This window comes from Leucopleurus acutus (genome assembly GCF_964270905.1).
Source record: "Leucopleurus acutus genome assembly, chromosome: 7".
Lineage (NCBI taxonomy): Eukaryota > Metazoa > Chordata > Mammalia > Artiodactyla > Delphinidae > Leucopleurus > Leucopleurus acutus.
In genome coordinates this window covers 68,331,833-68,359,343 of record NC_139150.1, presented here as the reverse complement: position 1 = coordinate 68,359,343, position 27,511 = coordinate 68,331,833, and the positions used below count along the sequence as shown (strand labels likewise).

Genomic DNA, 27,511 nt, shown 5'->3' with positions numbered 1-27,511 from the left:
GAACTACCACATGATCCAGCAATCTCACTTCTGGGTATATATCCAAAAGAACTGAAAGCAGGGTCTTGAAGAGATATATGCATGCCTATGTTAATACCAGCAGTATTCATAATAGCTAAGAGGTGGAAGCAATCCAAATGTTCATCAACAGATGAATGGATAAATAAAATGTGGTATGTAAATACAATGGAATATTATTCAATCTTAAAAAGGATGGAAATCTTGTCACATGCTACAACATGGATGAAGCTTGAGGACATGGTTAAGTGAAACGAGCCAGTCACAACAAGGCAAGTACTGCGTGATTCCAATTGTATGAAATATCTAAAGTAGTCAAATTCATAGAAACAGAAAGAAAAATGGTGGTTACCAGGGATGGGAGAGGGCGAAAAAGAGTTGTTTAATGAGTATAGAGTTCCCATTTTGCAAGATGAAATAGCTCTGGAGATGTTTCACAACAACGTGAATATACTTAACACTACTGAACTGTATACTTAAAAATGGTTAAGATGGTAAATTTTATGTCTTTGAAAAAATGCATTAGAAAAGAAAAAAAAAGTCTGAGGAATTTTCCTGGATTTTACTCTTTGCCTCATATTAACTCACTACCACTACTTCAATAAAAATAGAGCTAAAATAAAAAACAAAAAACGGGCAAAGGACTTAAGTAGACATATCTCCAAAGAAAATATATAAATGGCCCAACACATGAAAAGATGCTCAACATCATCAGTCATTAGCGAAATGCAAATCAAGACCACATTGAGGTACCACTTCACACTCCCTAGGATGAATATAATTTAAAAAGAGAGAAAATAACAAAATAACAAGTGCATACATTTCTGAGGGGAATGTAAAATGGTTCAGCTGCTCTGAACATCATTTGGCAGTTCCCCTGGGAAACACAGAATTACCATGTGACCCAGCAATCCTGCTCCTATATACCCCAAAGGACTAAAAATAGGTACTCAAACATACCAGCACTATTCACAATAGTCAAAAGTTGGAAAACAGCCCAAATGTCCATCAGTGGATGAACGGATAAACAAATTGTGATTTACACATACAGTGTAAAAAGGAATAAAACACTGATACATGCTACAACGTGGATGAACGTCAAAAATATTAGAAGGCAGACACAAAGGTCACATAGTGTATAATTCCATTTATATGAAATATATAGAGTAAGTAAATCCATGGAGACAGTACACAGATTGTGGCTGCCAGTAGCTGGTGGAAGGGGGGCGGAATGGGGAGCAATTGCTTAATGGATGCAAGGTTTCCTTTTGGGGTGATGAAAATATCTTGGCACTAGATAGAGGTGGTGATTGCACAACATTGCGAATGTGCTAAATGCCACTGAATTGTTCACGTAAAAATGAATAATTTTATGTTGTGTCAATTTCACCTTAACAAAAATTACATACACAGGATTTAAATGCATCATTTCACCAACCTTTTTACACTAACATCAGATGATCGAACAGGATTTAGCAGAATATTTCAGCTTTGAATGTGAAGCAGGCCTAAACTCAAAACTTTGTGATACTGAAATGGAAGATGGGATGTAATAATCTTGGAAAGTAAAAATTATTTTTGTTTATTTTAAGCAGGAGTTTTTTTCTTGAAGAAAAAATATGGAGTAAATATGTAATAGATAATAAATATTTCTTCCTTCAGGGTACTGATTCAGGGTACTGTGGGCTTCAAAGTTAGATCACCTGGGTTCTCATTCTCATTCTCCCAGGAATGTTCTGGAGGACTATCAGATACACTGTATCTTTCCTGCATCTTTCTATTCTAATAAGAGTTGAATCATTGCTGATTCAAGATTTACTATAATACACTCATTCCTTCTCCCTCTGCTGGCTGGCTCCATACTACTACACTGATAGACTAACACATAGCAGAGCTGGGGTTATGATCATGTAACAGATATTTACTGAGCCTTACTTATTAAGTACCATACACTTTGCTGCGTCCTGAGTATTCCACAGTGAAGTTAAGACATGAGCCCTGGCCTAATTTACCATCTAGAAGGGGAGGCAGACCATAAGCAAACCATTTATGTATCATGAGTAAACAGTACTATAAAGGGAAATAGTGCTACACTAGAGGAGAGGAATACAATTTCTCGTTGTGTGTTCAGGAAAGGCTTCTCTTAGGAAGGACATGCAATCTGAAAAGACTGGCATGGCATTAACGAATGGCGATAGGTGAGCTTTGGACTGTGGAAAGTTTATAAAGCCAGGTTAAGAAGTTTGGAGAGTATTTAACTATAGTGGGAAATAAATGGTGCATTTCCAGAAAGGGAGTGATAGAATTTTGCGTTTTAAAAAGATCGCAGGGGCAAGACAGAAAGCAGGGAGACTATTTAGGAGGTACCAGGACTTGGAGTAATTATGGTTTTTGGCTTGGGTGACAGGGTGGCTGAGTGTATCATTCTGTGGTAGAACGATGACTGCAGCGGTTAGAGGACAAGCGGATGATAGAGTATTTAAGGAAAAAACAAACCACAGCTTTCAAGGCGTCTTGTTCTGAACAGCCGGAACCAGGGAAGGGCACGCTCCTAAAGTGGAAATCTTCGGACGGAGGCTGAGGTACAAGACAGCCCAGGAAAGCTGGACTCCGATCCCGCTCTCCCTCTTTGGTGTCATCAGAAGCAGTGGCCGGGGCCGAGCGGGGATGCTCTCTGACCCAGAACGACGGCGGAAAGGACAAGGAGTGGACAGACTAATCTTCGGAACTGGACCTGGGCTGCCTCACTAACACCGCCCACCGCTGATTAGCCCCACCCCCGGAAGTGCCGCCTACCCACGCTCATTTCCGCTACCCCAGGCGTCTGACCGTCTCGCGAGAACTGGAAGAGCCTATGTGACCTGGGCTAAGCGGAAGTTTGGTCTCTTTTTCGTGGCGCCTCGGAGGCGGTCGGCAGCTTCAGAATGAAGGTGGGGACTGGTGGCGGGTGTTGCGCTAGGTTTGAGTAACGTGGATCTAGCCCCAGAATACGGCGCTGCGCTCCAGAATCCTGGCTCTGGATGGAGAAGGGCCTGAGACAGGAGATGGATCGCTCTTTTGGGGCCGGAGCTCCTTGGGAGAGCGGATGGCGAGCGATTGCAGCTGGAGCTGCGCCGGGCGGGGAGCGCCATGGTGGCGTCCTGCCCCCCAGCCGGGATAGAGGCGGCCCTGCTGCCCGGTTGGCAGCAAGTAGGTCGGGCTTCTTGCTCCGAGAGGGGCAGCGGCTGCGCAGCGCCCTTCGCCCCGGCGTCATTCCGCGAGGCTTGAAAGATGTGTCCTACTTTTTTAGTGCAGTGTGTCTTGCGCGGTCTTATGTACACACATGCTTTAGTGAGTAGTATCAAATTTTCTGTTAGTTGTGTGTGGGTGACAGGAAAGGCTTTTTGCAGTGGAATAATCTTTGTAGTGGTTCTGCGATTTTCATGAAGTTCTTTCCCCCCCGTTTAATTTTTAGCTGAACATCTCTTTCCCGGCCACTGGCTGCCAGAAACTCATTGAAGTGGACGATGAACGAAAACTTCGAACCTTTTATGAGAAGCGTATGGCCACAGAAGTTGCTGCTGACGCTCTGGGTGAAGAATGGAAGGTAAAAGTGGCCTGCCGGACTGCCGAATTGAATTGTTAGAATATTTAAGAGAGATGGTAAACGCTGTTGGTAATTGGTAAATGTTATGGGGTTCAAACTCGGGTTCTGTCTTCTGACCTTGGGTTTAGTTACTTCCAGATGTCACTTTATAACGTGGAGCCATCATCTGTCAGGGTTATGTTCGTGAAAAAATACATAGTTCTTGCCCTGCAAGCTAATGGTCTCCATTTTTTTTTGAAAAGTGCCAAGAAGGGTTTTTTTAAATTTATTTATGGTTCATTGATGCTTTGTTCCTTAACATAGTCTTTCTCCCCCAAGAGCTGTTAACTCTGGTAAAGCATCGGCTAGAAGTAGCTTGATTGAAAGGACTTTGCTAATTGAACTTGGGAAACTGGAAGTAAAGACAAAATTTAGTGACCAGAGAAAGCTATTAAGTTCCAGATTGGTCTTAATGAAGTGTACTTGTTGGAGGCCACAGTCTTTTGTTCTATAATGTGTCATTGTGTTCTCTTCCAGGGTTATGTGGTCCGAATCAGTGGTGGGAACGACAAACAGGGTTTCCCCATGAAGCAGGGTGTCTTGACCCATGGCCGAGTCCGCCTGCTACTGAGTAAGGGGCATTCCTGTTACAGACCAAGGAGGACTGGAGAAAGAAAGCGCAAATCTGTACGGGGCTGCATTGTGGATGCCAATCTGAGCGTTCTCAATTTGGTCATTGTAAAAAAAGGTGAGATTTTTATTCTTGAGTTAATTTTTGTCCACACCGATTTAAAGCTGATTGTCGATTGATTGATTGATTTGCAGTATCCACAGTTTTGACCAGTGGACTTGTTTTAACAATGCCTGAACAATTTAGGGTTCTTGTTTGTAAGGAGGTTGTTGAATTAAAACGTCTGTTCATTTTTCTCTTTCAGGGGAGAAGGATATTCCTGGACTCACTGATACTACTGTGCCTCGTCGCCTGGGGCCCAAAAGAGCTAGCAGAATCCGCAAACTTTTCAATCTCTCTAAAGAAGATGATGTCCGCCAGTATGTTGTGAGAAAGCCCCTAAACAAAGAAGGTACGGGGGATTATGCAGTTTAGGGCTTGCTTAATTTCATTGATTCGTCGTAGCGTTTTGTGTGCATGTTAGAAGATAAAAATCTGCCTACTAGTTACCTAGAATCTGAGTTTTTAGGAAGATAGTGGGGGAGAGAGGGTCAAGACGTGCAGTTGGTATGAATCCTTATTATATCCAGTGCCCTCTAGAGTGATAGAATTTTTCTTGGAAATTTGCCTTTGGGTCACTGATGTATAAGTTCATTCAGAGATAACTTATGAGACATTTTAAGTTCGTTGCTTTGGGGTTAGCAGTTGAAAGAATGACAGAAAACTCGGGGGTTGTTATTGAATGTGCTCTCACACACACCCCCGCCCCACAACTTGCTTTCTTTCTATATCAGTGGTTTTAATTTTTTTGTTTACCAAAGAAATACATGCTTTCATCCACTTAAGTTGCTTTAACTTCTGGCCTTCGTTTACTTCAACTGGAATGTGGATAGCAGTAGAGTTGTGAGAATTAGAAGTTGGAAAGAAACTTTATTCAAAATACCAGGGTACAAGTGTTTGGGGTTTGGGGGTTTTCATATGTATATAAATTTATTTAGGTGTAGTTGATTTACTATGTTGTGTTAATTTTGCAGTACAGCAAAGTGATTTAGTTATATGTATGTACATTCTTTTTCATATTCTTTTCTATTATGGTTTGTCACAGGATATTGAATATAATTCCCTGTGCTATGCAGTAGGACCTTGTCTATTCATTCTATGTATAATAATTTACATCTGAATTCCAAACTCCCAAATCCATCCCTCCCCCTTGGCAACCACAAGTCTGTTCTCTGTGAGTCTGTTTTGTAAAGTTCTTTGTGTCATATTTTAGATTTCATATGTAAGTGATATCATATGGTATTTGTCTTACTGTAACTTCATTTAGTATGATAATCTCTAGGTCCATCCACGTTGCTGCAAATGGCATTATGTCTTTTTTGTACCTGAGTAGTATTGCATTGTATATGCCTACCACATCTTCTTTATCCCTTCATCTGTCGGTGGACATTGAGGTTGTTTCCCTGTCTTGGCTATTGTGAATAGTGCTGCGATGAACATAGGGGTGGCGTGTATCTTTATGACTTACAGTTTTGTCTGGATATATGCCCAGGAGTTGGGAGTGCTGGATCATATGGGAACTCAATTTTTAGTTTTTTCAGGAACCTTGGTGTTTTATATTTTAAGAAGGTATATTGTTTATTAGGCAAGATAACTCATCAGTAGTGAGGTCTGCAGCAGCAATGCTCAGTAATGATATTTCTGTAGTAAATTGTATGAACATTTATAATAAGTGGAATAAATAGCATGTTAGTTCTGGGTTGGGTTTTCCTGACAGATCTGAAAAATTTTGCTTGGGTTTTGGTTTTCAGGACTGGGGGCTTAAATAAGCTAATACCTGGTATATAGTAAGTGCTCATTGGTCACTCATACGAAATATCTGGGCACCTACTGTGTGCCGGGTATGACTTTCAGTGAAGTAACTGGCAAATATATGGTAGTTCCCTGCAGTTGCACCCCTGGAAATATCATTAGTGTACTAAGTGCCACTTAACAGACATTTGTTAAGATGGTTCTTTTTTTCTTAATAATTCCAAAGGGTTTTTTATTTTAGCAGAACCTGAACAACTGAGCATTTAGTCTTAGAATATTTATCTGAAGTGTTTATTGCTCCCAGAAGGTGTCCACAAACTAAAATCACTGCATCTGAAAAGACTCCTGTTCTGAAGTAGATTTATAATCCAGAGGATTTTGGATTATAAATCAGACAGGCTAAATGAAGATATTCTCAGGAATTCCCTGGTGGCCGAGTGGTTAGGACTCTGCTTTCACTGTGGTGGCCCAGGTTCAATCCTGGTTGGGGAACTAAGATCCTGCAAGCCGGGCAGCACCACCAAACAAACAAACAAATAAATAAATTCATTCATTCGTTTGCTCATTCTTTCAGTCTGATGTTAAGTTTCACTCCAGGAGCATGGTGGAATGCAGTTAATGCTTTACTTAGTTTTCATGACAAGTTAAATATGCGGTTAATACTCTTTTAAAATAATGCTCATGTGTCTTAACGGTACAGAGATATACTATCCTCCCAAGACAATGTAATTGTGGAAGGGAAATCAAAGTGAACAGAAAAAAGTATGGGGTATGACTTCCAGCTGTTCAGCAAAGTAACCTATTACTATGCTGAATTTACGTATGATCTTGAACTTGACATCCAAGCTATTGGTATAGGAAAACACTGGTCCCTAGTAAACTGTCTCATACAAATAAGTTTTCATAGGAACTACTGAGTTTGAATCTGTTTCTAATGCTTTAAAAATGTAAATGTGGGTCCTGTTGAACAAGGGTATTATTGAGGTGATTGAGTCATTATCTGAATTTTTAGGTAAGAAACCTAGGACCAAAGCACCCAAGATTCAGCGTCTTGTTACTCCACGTGTTCTGCAACACAAACGTCGGCGAATTGCTCTGAAGAAACAGCGTACTAAGAAAAATAAGGAAGAGGCTGCAGAATATGCTAAACTTTTGGCCAAGAGAATGAAGGTAAGTCCTCAGTGTGTGTGTTGGGGGGTGGGGGGATAGGCCTGGCTTTGGATTTGCATTTTTAATCTAGATAAGCATTAACTGCCTTTATTTATTTATTTATTTAATTTTTTTTTTGGTTTTGTTTAGGAGGCCAAAGAAAAACGCCAGGAACAGATTGCCAAGAGACGGAGGCTGTCCTCTCTGAGAGCTTCTACTTCTAAGTCTGAGTCCAGTCAAAAATGAGATGTTTTTAGAGTAACAAATAAATAAGATCAGACATCACATCTCCTTTATTGACTTTTAATTGATGATAAAATAAACGAGAAACTTATAGAAGAGGAGGTACTGTATAATCTAGTGGTAGATAAAGTCTGCAAGAGATACCTGAAAGTGATAATCCTTCAGATTCAGACACTGAGACTGAACTGTGATAGTGGAGGAGATGGCCAGGACAGAGTTTCTTTGGTGGGTGGCTCAGGAAAGGACTCTTAGCATGTTCATTGGCTTTTTAGCAAGGCATTGAACAATATAGGGGAAATAAATGACTAGGACTATTAATCTTTGATACACTTTATTTTGAGGAATACAGTTTTTCTTAAAGATCTATACACGATACATGAAAAGTGCCCTTGTGAAGATGGACGTTTGTCATATGTAAAAAGGATAACTTGTTAAAAGCATAGTTAATGGATACCATTTTAAAATAGTTGACAAAGTTTTTAAAACCAGTGCAAATTTAATGCATTAACAGAAAACTTTTCAACTCGTTTTTATTATATTTCACCGCGAAGGAGTTGACTGTACCTCTTTTTAGAAACACTTGCATCAGTGAAGGATGCACAGAGAAAGTATACTTTTCTTTTGGCTGCAACATGCAGCTTGTGGGGTGTGGGATCTTAGTTCCCTAACCAAGGATTGAACCCAGGCCCTTTGCAGTGAGAGTGTGGAGTCCTAACCACTGGACTGCCAGGGAAGCCCCCAAAGTATGCTTTTTCTAATGTACTATGTCTGGTTTCTATAGTACTTGTAGTAAGAACCTTCATTCAAACCATTATAGACTAGAAGGGTCTTAAAAGAAGGCACATTAGGCTTTAAAAGGTGCTCCTTTGCCCAGAGTATATATTAACCACAGGTGAGTAAAATTTTCAAGCGGCTGTAACATGTAGAGACTGAAGAAGTGCTTCAGTTAAGTGTGTGTAAAAATCACCTGGGGATCTGGCTAAAAAGTGGATTAGGATTCGGTAGTTTGGGGCCCCACAGTCATTAATAAGTTCCCAGGTTAGGCCAATAATGCCAGCCCTGAAGCAAGATTCATAGAGGAGAGCCCCATAGCTTTTTTTTAAAAAATTGGAGTACAGTTGATTTACAACGTTGTGTTACTCTGCTGAACAGCACCCATAGCTCTTAATGAAATATTAAAAAGTTACAAAAGTCTTAAAGTCTTAATTGGCAATTGACAAAGTCATAAGTTGAATTTACAGCATTTAAAAAAAGATACCCAGTGCCAGAAGGACTGACACTACAGCTGAATCCTAGAGGGTAACATGCCAAAAGGCAGGTCTGGTGTAAGCCCAGAATTCTAGCTAGTAGCTGGTAGATTCTAATGCATAAAACATGAGAACCACCCTGCTTTCTTATTTTGAGGAGTACAGTCACTGAGGTGGACAGATAGGTAAGGTGGGCCTAGACTATACTAGCTTATGAAATCTGGCAGATTTAAGAGTTTAACATTGCAAAGACACTGAATCCTATATTACTAGTGTATACCAAAAGTGAAAAGGGCAACAATTGAATATCCCAAAGGTATGTCAGACTTGTTTATGATTGTTAAATCATTAACTGCAGGTTGCTATAATCAATCTGAAATGCAGTTAATACCAAATCTAAAAGCAGTGTAAGGTTATGCTAAACAATCTGCCATAATTTGAAAGATCGCTTTCAGAAGTTAATCAGGATTTAAGTCTCATACAGTCATTCTATATATTACTAAATCTATAGATAATGATTTGAAATCTTTTTTTTTGGTCTGTTTTTGCTACAAGTTTTTACTGCCCTTTCTGTGGTAGGTGCAAGAAAAGGCCTTTAAGCAATTTTAATACAAATCGGTCTCAATTTCTGAATGACAGGCTAAGGTTTCCAATATATAATGGCTAAGTTATTTCGATTAATATTAAAAAGCTATTAGAAATTTTATAATTTGATACAATATAGCAAAATATTAAATGTGTAAGGAGATCTTTATCACAGGGTCGTTTTAGTGGGAAGTGCTTTGGTAATTTAGTTCAAGTTATTGAGAACTACAGAGAAATGGGAAAACAGACAATACTGGAATTCTGAAGATCACAAAAGCTTGAATTGCTGTACACACTTCAGGAGCCTTAAAAATGTAAGACAAGCACAGCAAACTTGAGAAGTTTTCATTTTATTCAACCTTGATTTTTTTATATGCAAAGTAATTCCAAACTTTCTGTTGGGGCAATAAGTGTTAAGTATTAAAACTAGTACCAAGTCTTAAGTTGCAAAAATATATTCTCTGAGACAGTGCAAAAGATCCGTTTTTAAGGCAATGAGAATTGTACACAGTTTCTGACAAGTTCTTTCACTTACCACTTTCACAAATTGAAACTAGGATTCTGCATAGGTCTTATTAACCCTGAAATGTTGGAAGATTGGTATAGTAACAATTTTTAAAAGATTATAGCAGGTAGGAAGGAGATGTGTGCTGTTAACTGTACCATTTGGAAATAATTATCAACCGATTTAGTCATCTGCATAATTACTGTAAAAGCGAGCACACACAATCATTGGCTTTTCAAACCATGCATGCAGAGAGATAAGGCAAATTTACTGTCCCTAAGGGATGTGTTAACGAAAGGCATGATAAATGTCAGTGAGGCATGTGAGGTCATGATTTTCTTAAACCTACTGGCAACAAGTTTAATAAGCTTTAACGTTTTAAGACAATTGATTCAGCCTAAAAAACAGTATTTACAAATGCACAAATAGTAAGTGTACAAATCTAAATTTTATACAAGAATAAAATTCTGTGTGCAGTGCAAGTTATCCCACAGGTTTTTAAAAGTGACCAATAGCAACAGTTTATGTGCCTGAACAATTTCAGGCCCAAAGACATACACAAGAATTTTAATTTTGTAAATTATGAAGCTGATTAATTTCATTTAAACTATCTGGCTCATTTATTCCAATTTTAAAGCTGTTGCAAATTAACATGATACTGGGAAGAGGATGAAAGGAAGTAACTGGATATTCAAGATACAATCCATTAAGGGAGCTAATACATAAACGTGAAGGGTAAAAATATATATTAATTTTAAAGTCAAAGGCAAGGCAGTTATCAGACTTTCAGGTAATTTTGAGATTAATGACTACATACGAATTAGTAGTAGTCATTTATTTAATAGTTGGAGACCCCCTTTCAGAAAACTTTATTGCAACATGCAATCTAAGAATTTTAATAAATATAATATGGCTGAGTAGATACACAGCCACACATATATACACAATACACAAATAGTTGCTCTTATAATTGAGATTTCGTTTGTTTTGGGGTTAGGCAAGTTTACATTAATTTGCCATTCCCCAAACTCAATAGCTTCAGATATAGACAAAACGCCAAGAATGAATATGGTTTCTCATCGAACTGCTACAAATACTGAGAAATGCAAAACCAATTTTCAGCAGATAAAAACAGTTCAGAAATTGTAAATCTTCAACATCAGTAAACCCTAGGGCATTTTAGTGGCATTTTTACCTTCTGAGATGATTCAGTATGAATTACATTTCATTATCTATTGTACCAAGAATAACTTCATTTCAGTTTTCACCAATTCGTAATTTGAAACAAACCTTGAATGTCTCCAGATTGAATCTATTCCCCCAGTTCTGTGTCCAAAATCTAGTGAATCTTATTTAAATGAGAGGTGCTCCAAAACACTTCCTGCACCACTCCACACTGATACTTGGTGGAGCATCAATTTTCTGCAACTTTTCAAGAATCTCTGTAGATAAACTATTGTATGCAAGTCCATACTCATTGTCAAAAGCCTCTGAAAGATATTTTCAAAAGTACAGTTGGTATTTCTTAATAAATAATAATAAAATAAAAGCTATGCATTTAAAAATGGTAGTCAAATCTTTTTTTTTTTTTTGCGGTACGCGGGCCTCTCACTGTTGTGGCCTCTCCTGTTGCGGAGCACAGGCTCCGGACGCGCAGGCACAGCGGCCATGGCTCACGGGCCCAGCCGCTCCACGGCAAGTGGGATCTTCCCGGACCGGGGCACGAACCCGTGTCCCCTGCATCGGCAGGCGGACTCTCAACCACTGCGCCACCAGGGAAGCCCCAAATCATTTTTATATACATATTTAAACTGCATATTTAAAGGCAGAAATCTTTTTAAAGGCAAATGGAGTATCTGCCCATACCAATTAGAATTTTAAAAGTTTCTTTAAGAAATAAGACTTAAACCCCCTTTAAGAAATCCCCAGTTGACGAACTTACCAATATCAATATTCTCTCTTCCAAGAGATACTAATGATAAGAAGAGGATTTCTCTGTATAAACTCCTATAAAACAAATATTTTTAAAAATTAATGGTCAAAGAGCATAAAAATACCCTATGAAGGTTTTTTAAAATGGTGATAGAACACAACACTGTAAATCAACTATACTTGAAAAAAAAAGATTAGGTTCTTTAGTTAACAGTAATGTATCCACCATCCATGTCAGTGTTCTGGTTTTGACATTACACTACACTTATGTCACCTTTGGGAGAAGCTGGGTAAAGGGTCAACGGAACTCTTTGTACTATCTTTGCAATTTCCTGCAAACTTATGTTTCAAATTAAAAAGTTAAAAGTTAATGGGCATAAAGCTTCACATTCGAAATAACTAAAAATGGCTTATTTTAACTTTATTGTAATTATTTAGCAATATAATAGGTAACTTTTAATTCTAATTTCTAATTCAGATTTACAAAAGTAGACTTTTGCCACATGACACAGTAAGAGACTAAGTAAGTTAGGGGTCTAAAACCCTTGGACACAAACAGTATGAAAGATGGTGTGGTCTCTACTACTTAGCCCAACAGTAAAGGATAAATCACCTTTATTTGATTTGCGAACATAAACATGTTACAAATGAAACCTTAAAAATGAGACTCGTGACTCATTTGTTAACAAAAGGGGAAACTGATGAACTGATTTGAGTATTTACAGAAAAAAAAATTAGAGAGTAATGCTGATTCTGGCGATGCTCCATGCAGCTTTCTTTAGAAGCTCCAGAAGCCATAGTATGTCATTTCTAATATTCCTTCCCTGTCCTTCAACTACAGATACTTGAAAGTGGCTGCTCTTTAGGCTGTGAAGGAGATAATCTCTGCCTCAACTGTTGAGATTATAGAAGGATCTATCCATTTTCATTATGAATTCTTGTCCTATCATTTCTGAGACTGTCTTCAAAGATGCCATGACTAGAAACTTGAAGAGCACCTGGAAACACTGTTTATGTTTGATAGAAGGTATTATGTCTCTCTTTCTGAAGCTTCCACCACAAAATTCATTTGCTGAGACTGGGATGAGTACTGATCCAAGCGTGTTAGCAGACAATAAATAGTAAGAGGATCAGGATAGCTCCATACCGTTTGTAATTCATTGCTTTCATCATCTTCCTTAATTGTTTCTACTCCTAAACCCATATTTTTTTTTTTTACATCTCACAAGATAAGATGCGTGACAGGACCTGAACGAGCAGTACATATGTGTAACATCAATGTTAACACATTTATAGGTTTCCAGTGAATAGTAGTAATTTTTCACAAAGACTCAGTACGTTTTAGACATAAATGAATTACCTCCTAAAATTTAATCTATTTCCCAGATATTTTTATTATGTTTGTGATCAAGTATGAATGCATTCGGGTAGCACTTTTTAAGACAATCAGATGTTCTACAATGAGTATGTGTTTCTTTTACAACTAGAGATAGTTTTAAAAATCATTTTTAAAATACCATGAAATTATTTCGAATGGTATCAAGTACCAAATACTGGATTATTACCTTTGTCTTTTCATGTCTCCCTTCATTTGTTGTGAAAGCAGGTTGATGGGTTTAAGAACATCATTATGTTGAATACTCTGCCTGATGGTTTCTACTAAAGCGCTTGTTGCTTGTTGTTCCTCTGACAGGAGAGACAATTTCTTTTCAGAATCTAATAATAAGAACACAGTAAAAGAATACATTTAGTCACTCTAATTATTAAAGAAGTTTTTTTTCAGATTTGTATCATTTTTTATTCAACACCACCTCCCCATCACAAGTAAAATTATGTAGTAATGTGACCAGCTAAAAAATATTTTTCTTGCTTTCTTCAGATAGGAGAGGCCTGTCCCTTTGCCCTTTTCCTGAACTTAGGGCTTCCTGATTGAGGCTGCAATGTGATATCTTGTATGCCAGCAGCCATCCTGTGACCATGAATCTTTCCTGATGGAAAAGCAGACAAAGCGTAAGGAGCCTGGGTCCCCGATGACAGAGGAGTTGCCTAACAGTCCTGGAGTATCTAATTCATAAATTCTTCATGTGAGAGAATAATCTTTACCTGTTTAAGATTCTGTTGTTTTCCATTAAATACAGTAGCGTATAATCCTAATTGATACAAGGGTAATTCTAGAATTATTAAGAACAAATATTTATACAGATTTCATATATTACAAAAGTGCTTCAGTGGTATACTTGAATCACAGTACCATTAAAAATCAACAATGTGAGCTTGGCCCAGAAAAAGGGAAAACTTTAATACTGTAGGTAATCCCAGCAGCCATACAATTTTATTACACCCACATTAGTTGAGATGGAACTATGTATCCAAAAGTTCCCCAGTCAGCCTCATTTTAAGTGTCTGTCATAAAGCCAGTTACTGTAATTTTCATACAATCCAGCCCCTTAATAAAGGCAACTAGGAATATTTCATTTGTGTTCAGACCATAGAAATAGCAAAGTTCTCTGTTACAATACAAGAGGAAATACTGGCTGCTATGGGTTTTGATCCTAGTTTTTCTACATGCTAAACAGATTTGATTTGATTTTCATGTTATGTTGTGATTTTAGAGCATAACCCAAATATAATATGCAACTTCACTATTGCTCCTTAATTCACAGAGTTGGGCAACCATCACCAATTTTAGAACATTTTTATCTCCTCCAAAAGAAATCTACCTATTAGCAGTCACTCTATCTTCCCAACCCCTCAGCCCTAGGCGACCACTAATCTTATTTTGTCTTTACAGATTTGCCTATTCTGATTGTTTGATATAAATGGAATCATACTTTCTGTTCTCTTTTGTGGCTGCTGCTTCTATAATATTTTAAAATTCATTCATTTTGTAGTATGTATCAGTATTCACTACTTTTTATTGCCAAATAATATTCCATTGTACCGATATACCATACTTTATCCATTCATCAGTTAAAATGAACATTTAGGTTGTTTTCATTATTTGGATATTAAGAAAAATGCTGCTAAAAACAGTGTACAAGTTTTTATGTGGATGTATGTCTTCATTTCTCTTGGGTGTATACCTAAGAATACAACTGCTGTGTCATATGGTAACTGTTTACCATTTTGAGGAATGGTGAAACTATTTACACCAAAGCAGCTGCACTAGTTTTCTTCCAATTAGCAGTGAACCAGGAAGAGATCCAACTTTATTGTTTCTGCATGTTGTTCCAGTTGTCCAGCACTACTTGTTGAAAAGACTATTCTTTACCCACTGAATGGTCCTTGGCACTCTTGTTGAAAGGCATTTAACTGTACATGTGAGGGTTTATTTCTGGAAACTCAACTTTATTCCATTGACCTATATGTCTATCCTATGCCAGTTTTCTACTTTCTTGATTACTGTAGCTTTGTAGTAAGTTTTCAAATTCAGAAGTATGAGTCCTACAACTTTATTCTTCTTTTTCAAGACTGTTTTGGCTATTCTAGGTGCCTTGAAAATCCATATGAATTTTAGGATAAGCTTGTCAATTTCTATAAAAAAGCCACCTGGAATTTTGATATAGATTGTACTGAATCTATAGATTGATTTGGGAGTACTGCCATCTTAACAATATTAACTTTTCTGGCCCATGAACATCGGATTTCTTTCCATTTACTTAGGTGGTCTTTACTTTCTTTCAACAATAATTTTAGTTTTCAGAGTATAATAAGTTTTGTACTTATTTTATCAAATTTATTCCTAAGAATTTTATTCTTTTTTTTAAATATTTATTTATTTATTTGGTTGCACCAGGTCTTAGTTGGTGCAGGCGTGCTCCTGAGTTGCAGCACGTGGGCTCCTTAGTTGTGGCATGTGAACTCTTAGTTGCGGCATGCATGTGGGATCTAGTTCCCTGACCAGGGATCAAACCCAGGCCCCCTGCACTGGGAGCATGGAGTCTTATCCACAGTGCCACCAGGGAAGTCCCAAGAATTTTATTCTTTTTAATGCTATTATAAATGGAATTATTTTAATTTTTGGATTATTCATTGAAAGTATATAGAAATACAGTTGATTTCTATGTTTTGATCTTATATCCTGCAACTGCTAAGCTTATTTAATAAGTTCCATATGTTTTGTGTGTGTGTGTGTGTGTGTGTGTGTATTCCTTAGGATTTTCTAATTTAGGATTTTCTATATGTAAGATGACATAATCTGCAAGTAGAGATAGTTTTACTTTTTCCTTTCCATCTTGGATGCCTTTTATTTTCCTGTCTAATTGTTCTAGCAAGAACCTCCAGTACAATGTTGAAAAGAAATAATGAAAACAGACATCTCTGTCTTGTTCCTGTACTTGGGGGAAAGTATTCAGTCTTTTACCATTAAATGATATCAACTGTGGGTTTTCAGAGGCTCATAATTAGGTTGAGGAGATTCCTTTCTATTCCTAGCTTGGCTTTTTTTTTTTGGTTGCTTTGGGTCTTAGTTGCAACACTCAGGATCTTCCCTGCGGCATGCGGGATCTTTCGTTGTGGAGCGCGGGCTCCACTGCTGCAGTGCATGGACTCTCTAGTGGCACATGGGCTATAGAGCGCACCAGCTCAGTAGTTGTGGCGTGCAGACCTAGTTGCTCTGCAGCATGTGGGATCTTAGTTCCCCAACCAAGGATCGAACCCGTGTCCCCTGCATTGGAAGGTGGATTCTTAACCACTGGACCACCAGGGAAGTCCCTTGTTGAGTGTTTTTAACAAAGGGCAATAGATTTTGTCCAGTGCTTTAGCTGTGCCTATTCAGACGATCATATGGATTTTGTCCTTTATTTTATTGATATGATATATATTAATTGATTTTCAAACCAACACCGCATGCCTGGTGTAAACAGCACTCGGTCATGGTATACAATCGCTTTTCTAAATTGCTGGATTTGGTTGGCTAGTATTTTGTTGAGGATCCTTACGTCTATATTCGTAAGTGATAAGATTTTTAGTTTTGTTTTCTTATGATGTCTTTGGTTTTTGTATCAGGGTAATGCTGGCCTTCTCACCCAAATCTCTACTCTTTCCAAGAGTGCTTTCAGGCTTGAACTTCTCCACAGTCTGTCCCAAATAAAGTCATTTCCTTTGGGGAGAATTTCAGAGCTCTCTCTTCTTATGGCCTGTCTCTCAGCCACTGCTCTGGAGCTGGAGCTGGGAACAGTGGCCCTTCTCTTGGAATGATTCCCCTGCTTTGTGAATGGGGTACTGGAGGGATGCAGTTGCCTCTCATGTTTTAGCTTGCCTCTCCTGGCATAAAACCTCTCCCTTATGAGCAAGACGCTGTGAGAACAATCAGAGACCCAGTATTCGAGGGTTGCTGAAGCTGGCAGTGCATGGGGGCTGAGTGGAGGAAGTGAGCCTCCCTGTCTCCTGGAACTGAATAGAGCTGGGAGGATGAGAACTGCTGGCAACCTGTCTTTCCCAGGGAGATGCTGTAGCCCTTGACTGGGGGCTGGTGGGGAGCAGCAAGTTGTAGCTCAAATGCCACAGAAACTCACCGTTTTTACTGAAATTTAATATATTTTCTTCTTTAAAAAATTTATTTATTTATTTTTGGCTGAGTTGGGTCTTCGTTGCTGCACGTGGGCTTTCTCTAGTTGCAGCGAGCGGGGGCTACTCTTTGTTGTGGTGCACGGGCTTCTCATTGCGGTGGCTTCTCTTGTTGTGGAGCACGGACTCTAGGCGTGCGGGCTTCAGTATTTGTGGCACGTGGGCTCTAGAGTGCAGGCTCCGTAGTTGTGGCGAACGGGCTTAGTTGCTCTGCGGCATGTGGGATCTTCCCGGACCAGGGATCAAACCCATGTCCCCTGCATTGGCAGGCGGATTCTCAACCACTGTGCCACCAGGGAAGACCAATATATTTTCTTGAATAAATATTTCTTCATTTGCTCGACAGCTGTAGACACTTTTTTTAAATAACTTTCACCAATTATGGTTGTTTCGCTGGGAAATGGGACTTCATAGCTCCCCATACTGCTTTTCCAAAAGTCACCACTCAATTCTATTATATCTTTTAATGTTATTTATATACCAATTCTTTGTTTAAAGTAGCCAATCAAGTAAAGAAACAAGGCTATTCTTGAGAGTTCTAAATTTTATTCTCACCACAAATTATAGGACATTTAAAAACACTTATCTATTTCAAGGTATGCAGGAAAACAACCAAAGAAATGGCAGTTATAATTCTATTATTTTCCAGCATAAATTTCAAAGTTACTCTGCTTCTGCTTAAAAAGCATTCAAATATCAGAACTGGGAAAACAACAACAGAAAGACAAAAATAGCTTATAATATATTTATCCATAATTTTGTGATTGGCATATTTCAAGGGAAAATGTCAGATTCTTTTATTCTAGCTTAAGTAAAAAAACTGCTAAGTAGTGAAAGATTGTAGTAAAAATACAAAATAAAGAGTGGGGGCTTCCCTGGTGGCGCAGTGGTTACAAATCCGCCTGCCAATGCAGGGGACACGGGTTTGAGCCCTGGTCCAGGAAGATCCTATATGCTGCGGAGCAACTAAGCCCATGAGCCACAACTACTGAGCCTGCATGCTGCAACTACTGAAGCCCACACGTGTAGAGCCCGTGCTCCGCAACAAGAGAAGCCACTGCAATGAGAAGCCCGTGCACCGCAACGAAGAGTAGCCAACGCAGCCAAAAAAAAAAAAAAAAAAAAAAAAAAACCAGAGTGAACTTTTCCTTTCTTCTTCTGAGCAGGTACTGTTAACAGCTTGGGACATATACGGTTTTAGACCTTTTTCTATTCATACATTAAAAACACAAATATTTTTGGTTTCGTTTTTCTACAAAAAAGAGAAAAGATCACATACTGTTCTGCAACTTGCCTTTTTTTTTCACTTAATATATAACGAAAATCCATCCTTTTGGGAACCTATATACAAATGACTCATTCTTTTTCTTGGTTGCCAACATCTCATAGTGTGGATTTATCACAATTCTCTTGTTAGGTATTTGCGTAAGTTTTTCATTATTATAAATAATCTTACAGTATGCATCACTGTACCAACAGCTTTGTACACTGTATACCTATAGAACAGAGCATTTTAATGTTTCTTCCATGAACTGCCTATTGATACCATTTACTCACTTACCTACTGGGTTGTCTGTGGTTTCTTACAGACTCATAAGGCTTCTGAATACTGGATAACCCTTTAAACCCCTTGTAAAAATATGTTCTAAATACAAAAACTAAAAGTAAGGCCAGGGGATTCCCTGGTGGCACAGTGGTTGGGAGTCTGCCTGCCAACACAGGGGACATGGGGTCGAGCCCTGGTTTGGATCCCACAGGCCGCGGAGTGACTGGGCCCATGCACAACTACTGAGCCTGCGTTCTGGAGCCCGTGAGCCACAGCTGCTAAGGCCCGCGTGCCTGGAGCCTGTGCTCCGCAACGGGGGAGGCCGTCACAGTGAGAGGCCCATGTGCCACGGTGAGGAGTGGCCCCCGCTTGCCGTAACTAGGGAGAAGCCCGTGTGCAGCGGTGAAGACTCAATGTAGCCAAAAATAAATAAATAAATAAAATTTATAAAAAATAAAAATAAAGCCAGAATCTTTGAGAACAGTACCCATATAATTAAAATTATGATCTATACCAACACATCCACTATAGAGAATTTACTCTCCAAGTACCTAACCAAATTAGTATTTGACAGATAAACTACAAGAATCACAAAAACACCCCTGATAAATGGGTCAGTACAACAGCAAAAAAATTTGAACTAAAATGGAAAAAATCTTGAGGAGATACTAAAAATGAATGAAAGATTTAAAAATAAAGCAAAATTATTTCTATCATCTCCTTAATTCTATTTTTCCCCCCAGTAGTCCATTTCTCTTTATTGCTACAGTATTCTACTGTGTGGATGGACTGTACCAAAATTTGCTTATGCATTCACCTGTGGATGGATATTTGGGTTGTTTTCAGTTTGAGTGTTTTATGTCTTTAATTCTATTTTACTTACTAAAATTCCTCCATGAGACATACAGAGGTTCTCCTGGTTCCTGATGAAGGTTGATATTATCCCATAACAGCTGAATATACACGAGTTTGCTATCCTGGGACAGAGATGACAGCGGAAGCTAAAAAAGATCAGTAGAAAGTATTAGTACCCCAAGCATAATAATAATTACCAGTGGACCTAGCAAAGCTTGATTATATAAAACAGATGAGTTCTTTCAAAATTCTGGACCTAAAATTCTGAGAAAATTTAAAAATTTTTATTTATATCTGATTACAAATGTTATTATTTTCTGAGGTGCATGTTTCTCATTCTGACTTTCAGGGACTGAATGACAACTTGGTAACTGGCACAGCAGCCACAAGAAAGATTAACCTCCATCAAAACAAATTTTAAGGTAAGAAAGTGCAATGGTTTCTACTATCTTGTTGTACTGACTACTACTTAAAATAAATGAGTCAAAATAGAATTTATACTACTCTAAAAGTTTGTTGTGCCCCTGATGTATGTTTGGGGTTGGGGGTATCTCTCAATATTCAGTATCATAAAATGAAGGAGTTCTAGGAGCTCACTGTCTCCCGGGGAGTCAGGGATGCCACCTCAAGCAAAGCAGGAATTTCAGAGTCAGAGACCCAGACTGTGGTCTTGGCCCCCCTCCACTTACGAGGTATGTGACCTAGCAAAAATAACTTCCGTAATTTTTAGTTGTATCATCTGAAAAATGTGGCTAATATGAGTCCTTTAAAATAAGTTGTGAGAATTTCTGCTGGGAATATTATATTTCAGAATAAAAACTACCTTTTCTAGCTACCCTTGCAACTAGAAATGACCATGTAACTAAGTTTAGGCCAAACAGATACATATGAAAAGATTATGTGCAACTCTAGAAACTGTCCCTAGAGAAAGAAGACATACTCTTCTCCATCCATTTTTCTTCTAACTGCTGGCTGGAATGTGGATGTGACAGCTTGTAAGTAGAGTCAGCTATCCTAGACCAGGTATAAAACTTGGAAATGGAGGTCACACTGCTGAGCAAAAAGATAGAAGGCTCTCAAGTCTCTAACACTATACCATCCCTGGACCACCTATCTAAAATTTTAAGTGAGAGAGAAATAACCTATGACTTAAGCCACTATTATTGTATACTTGCTGCTACCTGAAGTTAAGCCTCATCCTAACCAACACCAATGTAGTATAAGTATTGAAGTTGGTTCCCTACCTGTACACCTCCGTTACAATGTTCAGATGTGAGGATAAGTCCTGGTAAGTTACTAGGAAGGTCCAAACGTCTGAAATACCAAACGAGGTTCCAGAAAATGATTGGATGTTGATTGATGAAAGAGGACGTGTGAATCACCTGATCGCCTTCATTTTCTAGCAAAGATTCAAGTTCTTTACGAAGCACTAGAGGACTCAAGTAGGGCACAGAAACAGGGGGAGGATTGGGTCTTTTTCCTAAAGGATCCTTAAAAACATAGAAATACAAAAAGAAGTGAATATGATCTATTTTATTATGTTTCAGAGTATGTCTCAATGAGATTATACTTCTCTATCCTTTCAAAGTCAATTATTTCAGGGCCATTACTACATGTAGTAGAACACCCTAAAGAAAACATAAAGATTAAGAAGTACTTAATCATAAATACCGTTAAGTTAAATGATTACAAACGAAAATTATTAATCAATATAATAGACCCTATTTTAAACATGAGATTTTGTCTATCACATTAACAGCAATGGCCTATGTAGGTCTGACTTTTTCCTTTTCAATTTTTTATAAGAAATACTTGCATTTCTGATGTTTTATAATGATGATACCAAAAAATATGTGACTATCTTCCGCTTAAAACTCTAAACAGATGATGCAATTTTTGTGTTAATACTTTTTTAAAATAATGAATGAATTAATTAATTTATTTATTTTGGCTGTGTTGGGTCTTCGTTGCTGCACATGAGCTTTCTCTAGTTGCGGCACGTGGGGGCTACTCTTCATTGTGGTGTGTGGGCTTCTCATTGCGGTGGCTTCTCTTGTTGTGGAGCACGGGCTCTAGGCACGCAGGCTTCAGTAGTTGTGGCACGTGGGCTCTAGAGCGCAGGCTCAGTAGTTGCGGTGCATGGGCTTAGTTGCTCCGTGACATGTGGGATCTTCTGGGACCAGGGATTGAACCCGTGTCCCCTGCATTGGCAGGCAGATTCTTAATCACTGCACCACCACGGAAGTCCCTGTATTAATCTTGACTCTTTTTAAAACTATATCTAGGTTGTTCTTACATTTGATTGCAACAAAAACTAAAGAGCAACTTTATAAATCAAATGAAATAATGAATTAAAAAAACCCCAACCTAGACTTTGTAAGTTGTGCATATTATAGTCAGAATAAAATGTTTATGACCAGTATTAATAAGTACCCATAGTGCCCAGATTGAGGTCTCCAAATACTGTTTTCCTGTAAAAAGAACCAGGTTTCTTAAAGAAATGGCTGCTTCTAGGTCTGGAGAAGGAAATATATAACATGAGCATGAAACATCTTGCAATATAAGAAAGCAAGGAAGCTTTAAAAAAAATTATAGAAAGGCTACCAGAGTTGTGTCAAAAGGATTAAGGCACCAACCTGTAGAGGCTTCTAGCTGACCAAAGAAGGAATAATATAAGCATCAATAAGGATAACAACAGCAATGGATATAAACATAAATGTTTAAACCAATGAGTTCATAATAATACCCTATCGCCCCAGATAATGGATCACCTTGGAGAATGCTAGGAACCCAACTTGTTACTTTGAAAATTGATAAATAAAAGGAAAACAAAACCAAATATTTATTTTGCCTTTCCATCATAAATTGCATCTTTGGAAAACCAGACAAAAGCCATGGGGTTAGTTTCTCTTTACAGATATATTTCATATAATAAAGAAGATGACAGAATTAGACTATCATCATTTTATAGCTCCAAATGGACAACTTGATCTAGGCATTGAGGCGTTAATAGCTGCTAACATCACAAAGATAGTTCGTGTCTCCTATTGGAGGGACATACCACTACTGATGAAGCGCTCTTATAAAAATAAACAAATGAAAAAAAGAACAAGAAAACCCTGAATCTGATCAAGCTTCTAGCTGTAATTACCAATTTACAGGGTTGTAATCAACAAATAAATTGCAAGGGAATAAATTACAAGGGAAAAAAAGAGTCTACAGATTTTAAAAGACTAATAAAACCAGATTAACCAATTATGAAGCATGGACCTTATTTGATCCTGATTCCTCAAACTACAAAACACACAACTTGACATTTTTGAGACCATTAGAAATTTGAACAAACCTGCTGTATAGCACAGGGAACTCTACTTCACTTTGCTGTACAGTAGAAACTAACACAACATTGTAAAGCAACTATACTTCAATTAAAAAAAAAAGAAATTTGAACAAAGATTGAATAACCTGATATTATTTGTTATTTTTTGGGTCTGATAAGGACATTGTATATCTAAGAGTCCTTATCTTTTAGAGATAAATACTGAAATATTTACAAATGGAATATATGATGTTTGAAATCTGCTTCAAATGGATCTACGGAAGAACTGAATGAGTATATACATGAAAGAAAAATGGTCATAAGCTGAAAATTACTGACGCTGGATGATGTGTCAGAGGGACTCATTACACTCTTGTTTATTTGTGTACATATTTGAAATTCTAAAGTTCTTAGTCTGCTTATGAAAAATTCTTATCACTTTTCATGTGATTAAAATAAACCTACTACAGAAGAATTACATGCTGTTTTAATAAATACTTACACGAACACACAGTATAATTATAATGCTGTTACATACCACAATTTCCTGCAGACTGTTTGGAAGACTAACTGTTGAAATGCCATGAAACGGTCTCTGGGAAAAGTCCATATTTTGCAAGGGACCTCCAACACTGTGACTTCTAGTCAAAGATACATTTCGTTTTGATAAACTATTAGGCACAGATGAAATTTTCATAGTTTGGACATCTCCACTGGCTTTCATTATTTCATCACTTAAAAAAATGAAGAAGAAATGCTGTGGTTAGATTGTGTGAAACAATCAATCTGTAGAGCTTGACTATTTTCTACAATGAATTTTGAATGTGCTGAATATATCTGAGAAGACTCAGTACTGCCTTATAAGAATTAAATTTTCTTCAGGTATTTTTGTAAAACTGGTCAGAAAAACAGGATGGAGTGGATGATCTGATGAAGGGTAGGAAGAGGATATATATGGTATATATCAGGTATTATGGTATTATTTTAAAAAGATTAAGTGCCCATTCAGTTGCCTTGTTCAAAAATTATTTCATCTTTATTAAACAAAATCACTTATACATCACCTTACATGTATAATGCATGTAAATAAGTAAGTAATGTAGATTCATTGCCAAGTATTTAATCTCTACCAGGCCATGATCCACCTAAGGACAGAGGTCAGATTTTATTTACTTTTTAATTTTTAGTGTTTAGCATAATGCTTAGCATACAGTAGGCTCTCAAAAAATGTTTGACTCAATATTTAAGAGTAAAAGGTATACTTCACTGTAAAGAGAGTATGTGTCTGGAAACTGACAATGACTACACTGAAGGGGAAAATACTTTTTACTGTTGAAAAGTTCATTTTTGTAAAAGACCACTGTAAAACATTAAACACAGTATTAAAAATGATTTATCATCAGATCCATTCATTAGATATTTAAACAATATATGGTAGTAAACATTTAAGGTTAAATTCTTAAAATGCCAGAGCTTATGCCTATGTAAGCCAGGTTGTATTTAAAGATGGAATTTTTACTAGGGTACCCAATTTTTAATGAAGATTTCTCTGAACCCCTGGTACCTTGATTCAACTGCAGAGCTTGTTTCTTCAGTTATGGTCTGATTATGTTTTGGGAAATCCATAAAGTTGATCAGGTCAGGTTCTGCTGAACTGGATATGTGTTTGTGTTCCAAAGGTTCACTTGCCAGTGTAATGCTTCCACTTTGTAAACTGTCACCAGAGGTACTTGGTTTCAGGAAAAAGCTAAATATGGATCAGTCCAAAAAAAACAAAAAAGTCTTTAAAAATCCCAGAATCCTCTAAATTTCATCATATTTAGAATCACTTTATGGTAAAATAGTTATTAATGAGTTATACAAATCCATAGAAATACTGCCTATTTCAAACACACACACACACACACACACACACACACACACACACACAAAACTCACACTCCTGCTCTCATTCTCTCTTCCTCTCTTGTCCCAAACTTTTCAAATGAAAAGGTCTAGAGCAGGTCATTATAGTTCAATATTAGATGCCTTCAGTTTTTGAGAGACTCTAAAGAAAGCTATGAAGGAAGATGGAAAGCAAAATATTTCCTTAATTTTCTTAGTTAAAAAAAAGGAACAGCATTTTAACACGTATTAACCTATGATTGTTTATATACCCTTTCCCCCTTATGAATCTCCATTTTTGTCTCTAGTCATTTCCTCTCCACTCTATTCATTCAGAATTTTATTTTCATCTTTCTCTCTCTTTCTCCTTCTGGGTGGGGATGGGGTGAGGGTTTCACCTTACAAGGGACATTAAGAGAGCTTTCTAAAGTGATAGTAATGTTCTCTATCTTGGTAAGGGTTTGTTTTGCACAAATCAAATTTACCTTAAATGAAAAAAACTGAATAAATACTGAACTCTAGTTAATTATATGAACGCTCAAGTCTTTGTGGGAAAAGTGATTTAACGTCTTCATCTTCTTCTTCTTTTTTTTTTTTTTTTGGCCGCACCGCAGGGCATGTGGGATTTTAGTTTCCCGACCAGGGATCAAACCCGTACCCCCTGCAGTGGAAGCGCAGAGCTCTAATCACTAGACAGCCAGGGAATTCCCCATCTACATCTTATTTTAAATGAATAAAAATGTAAGATGGATTGGTGGATGGATGGAGGGATACATAAAGCAAGTAAAGTAAAACATTAATTGTAGAATGCAGGGCTATATATTTGGGTATTACTGTAAAAAAGAAGATCTTTAAACTTGGCTGTCAGTTGGAAATCTTCCATAATGACATCCTAGGGGGGAAAATCAATAATGCTCCTTTATATTCAATTAGAATATAAAATAAGGTACTTACCACAAAAGCTTAAGAAACACAATTAACAAAAAAAGTACAAAACTTATGGAGAGGGCTTCCCTGGTGGCACAGTGGTTAAGAATCCGCCTGCCAATGCAGGGGACATGGATTTGAGCCCTGGTCTGGGAAGATCCCACATGCTGTGGAGCAACTAAGCCCGTGCGCCACAACTACTGAGCCTGCACTCTAGAGCCCGTGTGCCACAACTACTGAAGCCCGCACGCCTAGAGCCCCTGCTCCACAACAAGAGAAGCCACTGCAATAAGAAGCACGCACACTGCAACGAAGAGTAGCCCCCGCTCGCCACAACCAGAGAAAGCCCACGTGCAGCAATGACGACCCAATGCAGCCAAAAATAAATAAAATGAAGAAATTTTAAAAAAATTTTACAAAATATACATATGGAGAATAATTTAAAACTCTATTAAAAGAATATCTAAAAAATGGAGATATATACCATGCTCATAGATAGCAGAATAATACTGAAGATGTCCATTTCCCCCAAATAAATCTATAAATCTAATTCAATCCCACAAAAACTTCAGCTGGATTTTTTTTCTTAAGGAACTCAAAGTTACTCTAAAATTTTATATGCAAAAATAAGTAACTATAAGAAAAAAATTTCCGTAAGGGGGAACTTACCCTACCACCCAGACATCATAAATACAGAGTAATAAAAATAATAACAGTACTGACAGAAAGAACAGAGAACCAGAATGAGGTATACATAGGAACTTGATATATGATAAAGATGACACTGTATATCAATGAAGGAAGGATGTAAAACTGGCTCATTATATGGAGAAAAATAAAGCTGGATCTCTACAATAATACACAAAGGTGGACTTTAGATGGACTTAAAACCTAAATATCACAAGTAAAATACAAAGCTAACAGAAGAACGTTCAGGAAAAAAATTTCATGTACTACAGATGGGAAATAACTTTTAAAACAAGACTCCCAATGCACAAATCATAAGGTGGAAAATTAATGGATAACATCAGAATTAATGATTTCTCTTCGGAGAATTACTAGCAAGAATATTCAAGACGGGAATTCCCTGCTGGCCCAGTGGTTAGGACTCTTGCACTCTCACTGCCGAGGGCCCAATCCCTGTTTGGGGAACTAAGATCCCACAAGCTGTGCTGCGTGGCCAAAAATAAAATAAAATAAAGAGAAGAATGAACAAAGCCCCAAGTCAGTAGAAGGAAAGAAATAATAAAGATCAGAGTGGGAATAAATGAAATAGAGACTAAAAAGACAAAAGAAAAGATCCGTGAAAGTAAGAGCTGGTTCTTTGAAAAGATAAGACAAAATTGACAAATCTTTAGCTAGACTCACTAAAAAAAGAGAGAAGGCTCTGATAAATAAAATCAGCAACAAAAGAAAAAAATAACAGTGGGTACCACAGGAATACAAAGGATTATAAGAATATGAAAACAGCTATATGGCAACAAATTGGACAACCTAGAAGAAATGGACAAATTCTTGGAATCATACAACTTTCCAAGACTGAATCATGAAGAGAAAATCCAAATTGATCGATCACTAGTACAGAGACTGAAGCAGTAATTGAAAAGCTTCTAAAAAACAAGACCAGGACCAGACAACTTCACAGGTAAATTCTACCAAATATTTACAGATTTAATACCTGTCCTT

The 27,511-nt window shown here is 37.6% G+C and overlaps 2 protein-coding genes across 3 annotated transcripts in view; one reads left to right on the top strand and one right to left on the bottom strand.

The window, feature by feature from the left end:
• The first annotated feature begins 2,893 nt into the window (after nucleotides 1–2,893).
• Nucleotides 2,894–7,499, top strand: RPS6 (ribosomal protein S6). Its single transcript, XM_082843599.1, has 6 exons — nucleotides 2,894–2,948; nucleotides 3,473–3,604; nucleotides 4,121–4,331; nucleotides 4,519–4,665; nucleotides 7,078–7,235; nucleotides 7,365–7,499. The coding sequence occupies exons 1-6, from the start codon at nucleotides 2,943–2,945 to the stop codon at nucleotides 7,458–7,460; spliced, it is 750 nt and encodes a 249-aa protein (XP_082699725.1). The 5' UTR covers nucleotides 2,894–2,942; the 3' UTR covers nucleotides 7,461–7,499.
• A 137-nt stretch (nucleotides 7,500–7,636) lies between these two features.
• The window catches only part of DENND4C (DENN domain containing 4C), a 128,636-nt gene continuing 108,761 nt past the window's right edge, over nucleotides 7,637–27,511 (bottom strand). For both annotated transcript variants that reach the window (XM_082843594.1, XM_082843593.1), the window contains 7 exons: nucleotides 24,579–24,761; nucleotides 23,553–23,748; nucleotides 20,940–21,185; nucleotides 19,724–19,841; nucleotides 13,292–13,442; nucleotides 11,737–11,801; nucleotides 7,637–11,284 (listed from right to left, as the gene is read on the bottom strand). In XM_082843594.1, the coding sequence (XP_082699720.1) occupies nucleotides 11,148–11,284; nucleotides 11,737–11,801; nucleotides 13,292–13,442; nucleotides 19,724–19,841; nucleotides 20,940–21,185; nucleotides 23,553–23,748; nucleotides 24,579–24,761 (1,096 nt within the window). In that variant the 3' untranslated portion in view covers nucleotides 7,637–11,147. The remainder of the gene's footprint in view (nucleotides 11,285–11,736; nucleotides 11,802–13,291; nucleotides 13,443–19,723; nucleotides 19,842–20,939; nucleotides 21,186–23,552; nucleotides 23,749–24,578; nucleotides 24,762–27,511) is intronic.

Bases quoted from the DNA above. Each gene is read 5' to 3' on its own strand.
- RPS6 (XM_082843599.1), top strand. The intron at 3,605-4,120 runs GTAAAAGTGGCC...GTTCTCTTCCAG, and splicing joins CTCTGGGTGAAGAATGGAAG to GGTTATGTGGTCCGAATCAG. The intron at 4,332-4,518 runs GTGAGATTTTTA...TTTCTCTTTCAG, and splicing joins TTTGGTCATTGTAAAAAAAG to GGGAGAAGGATATTCCTGGA.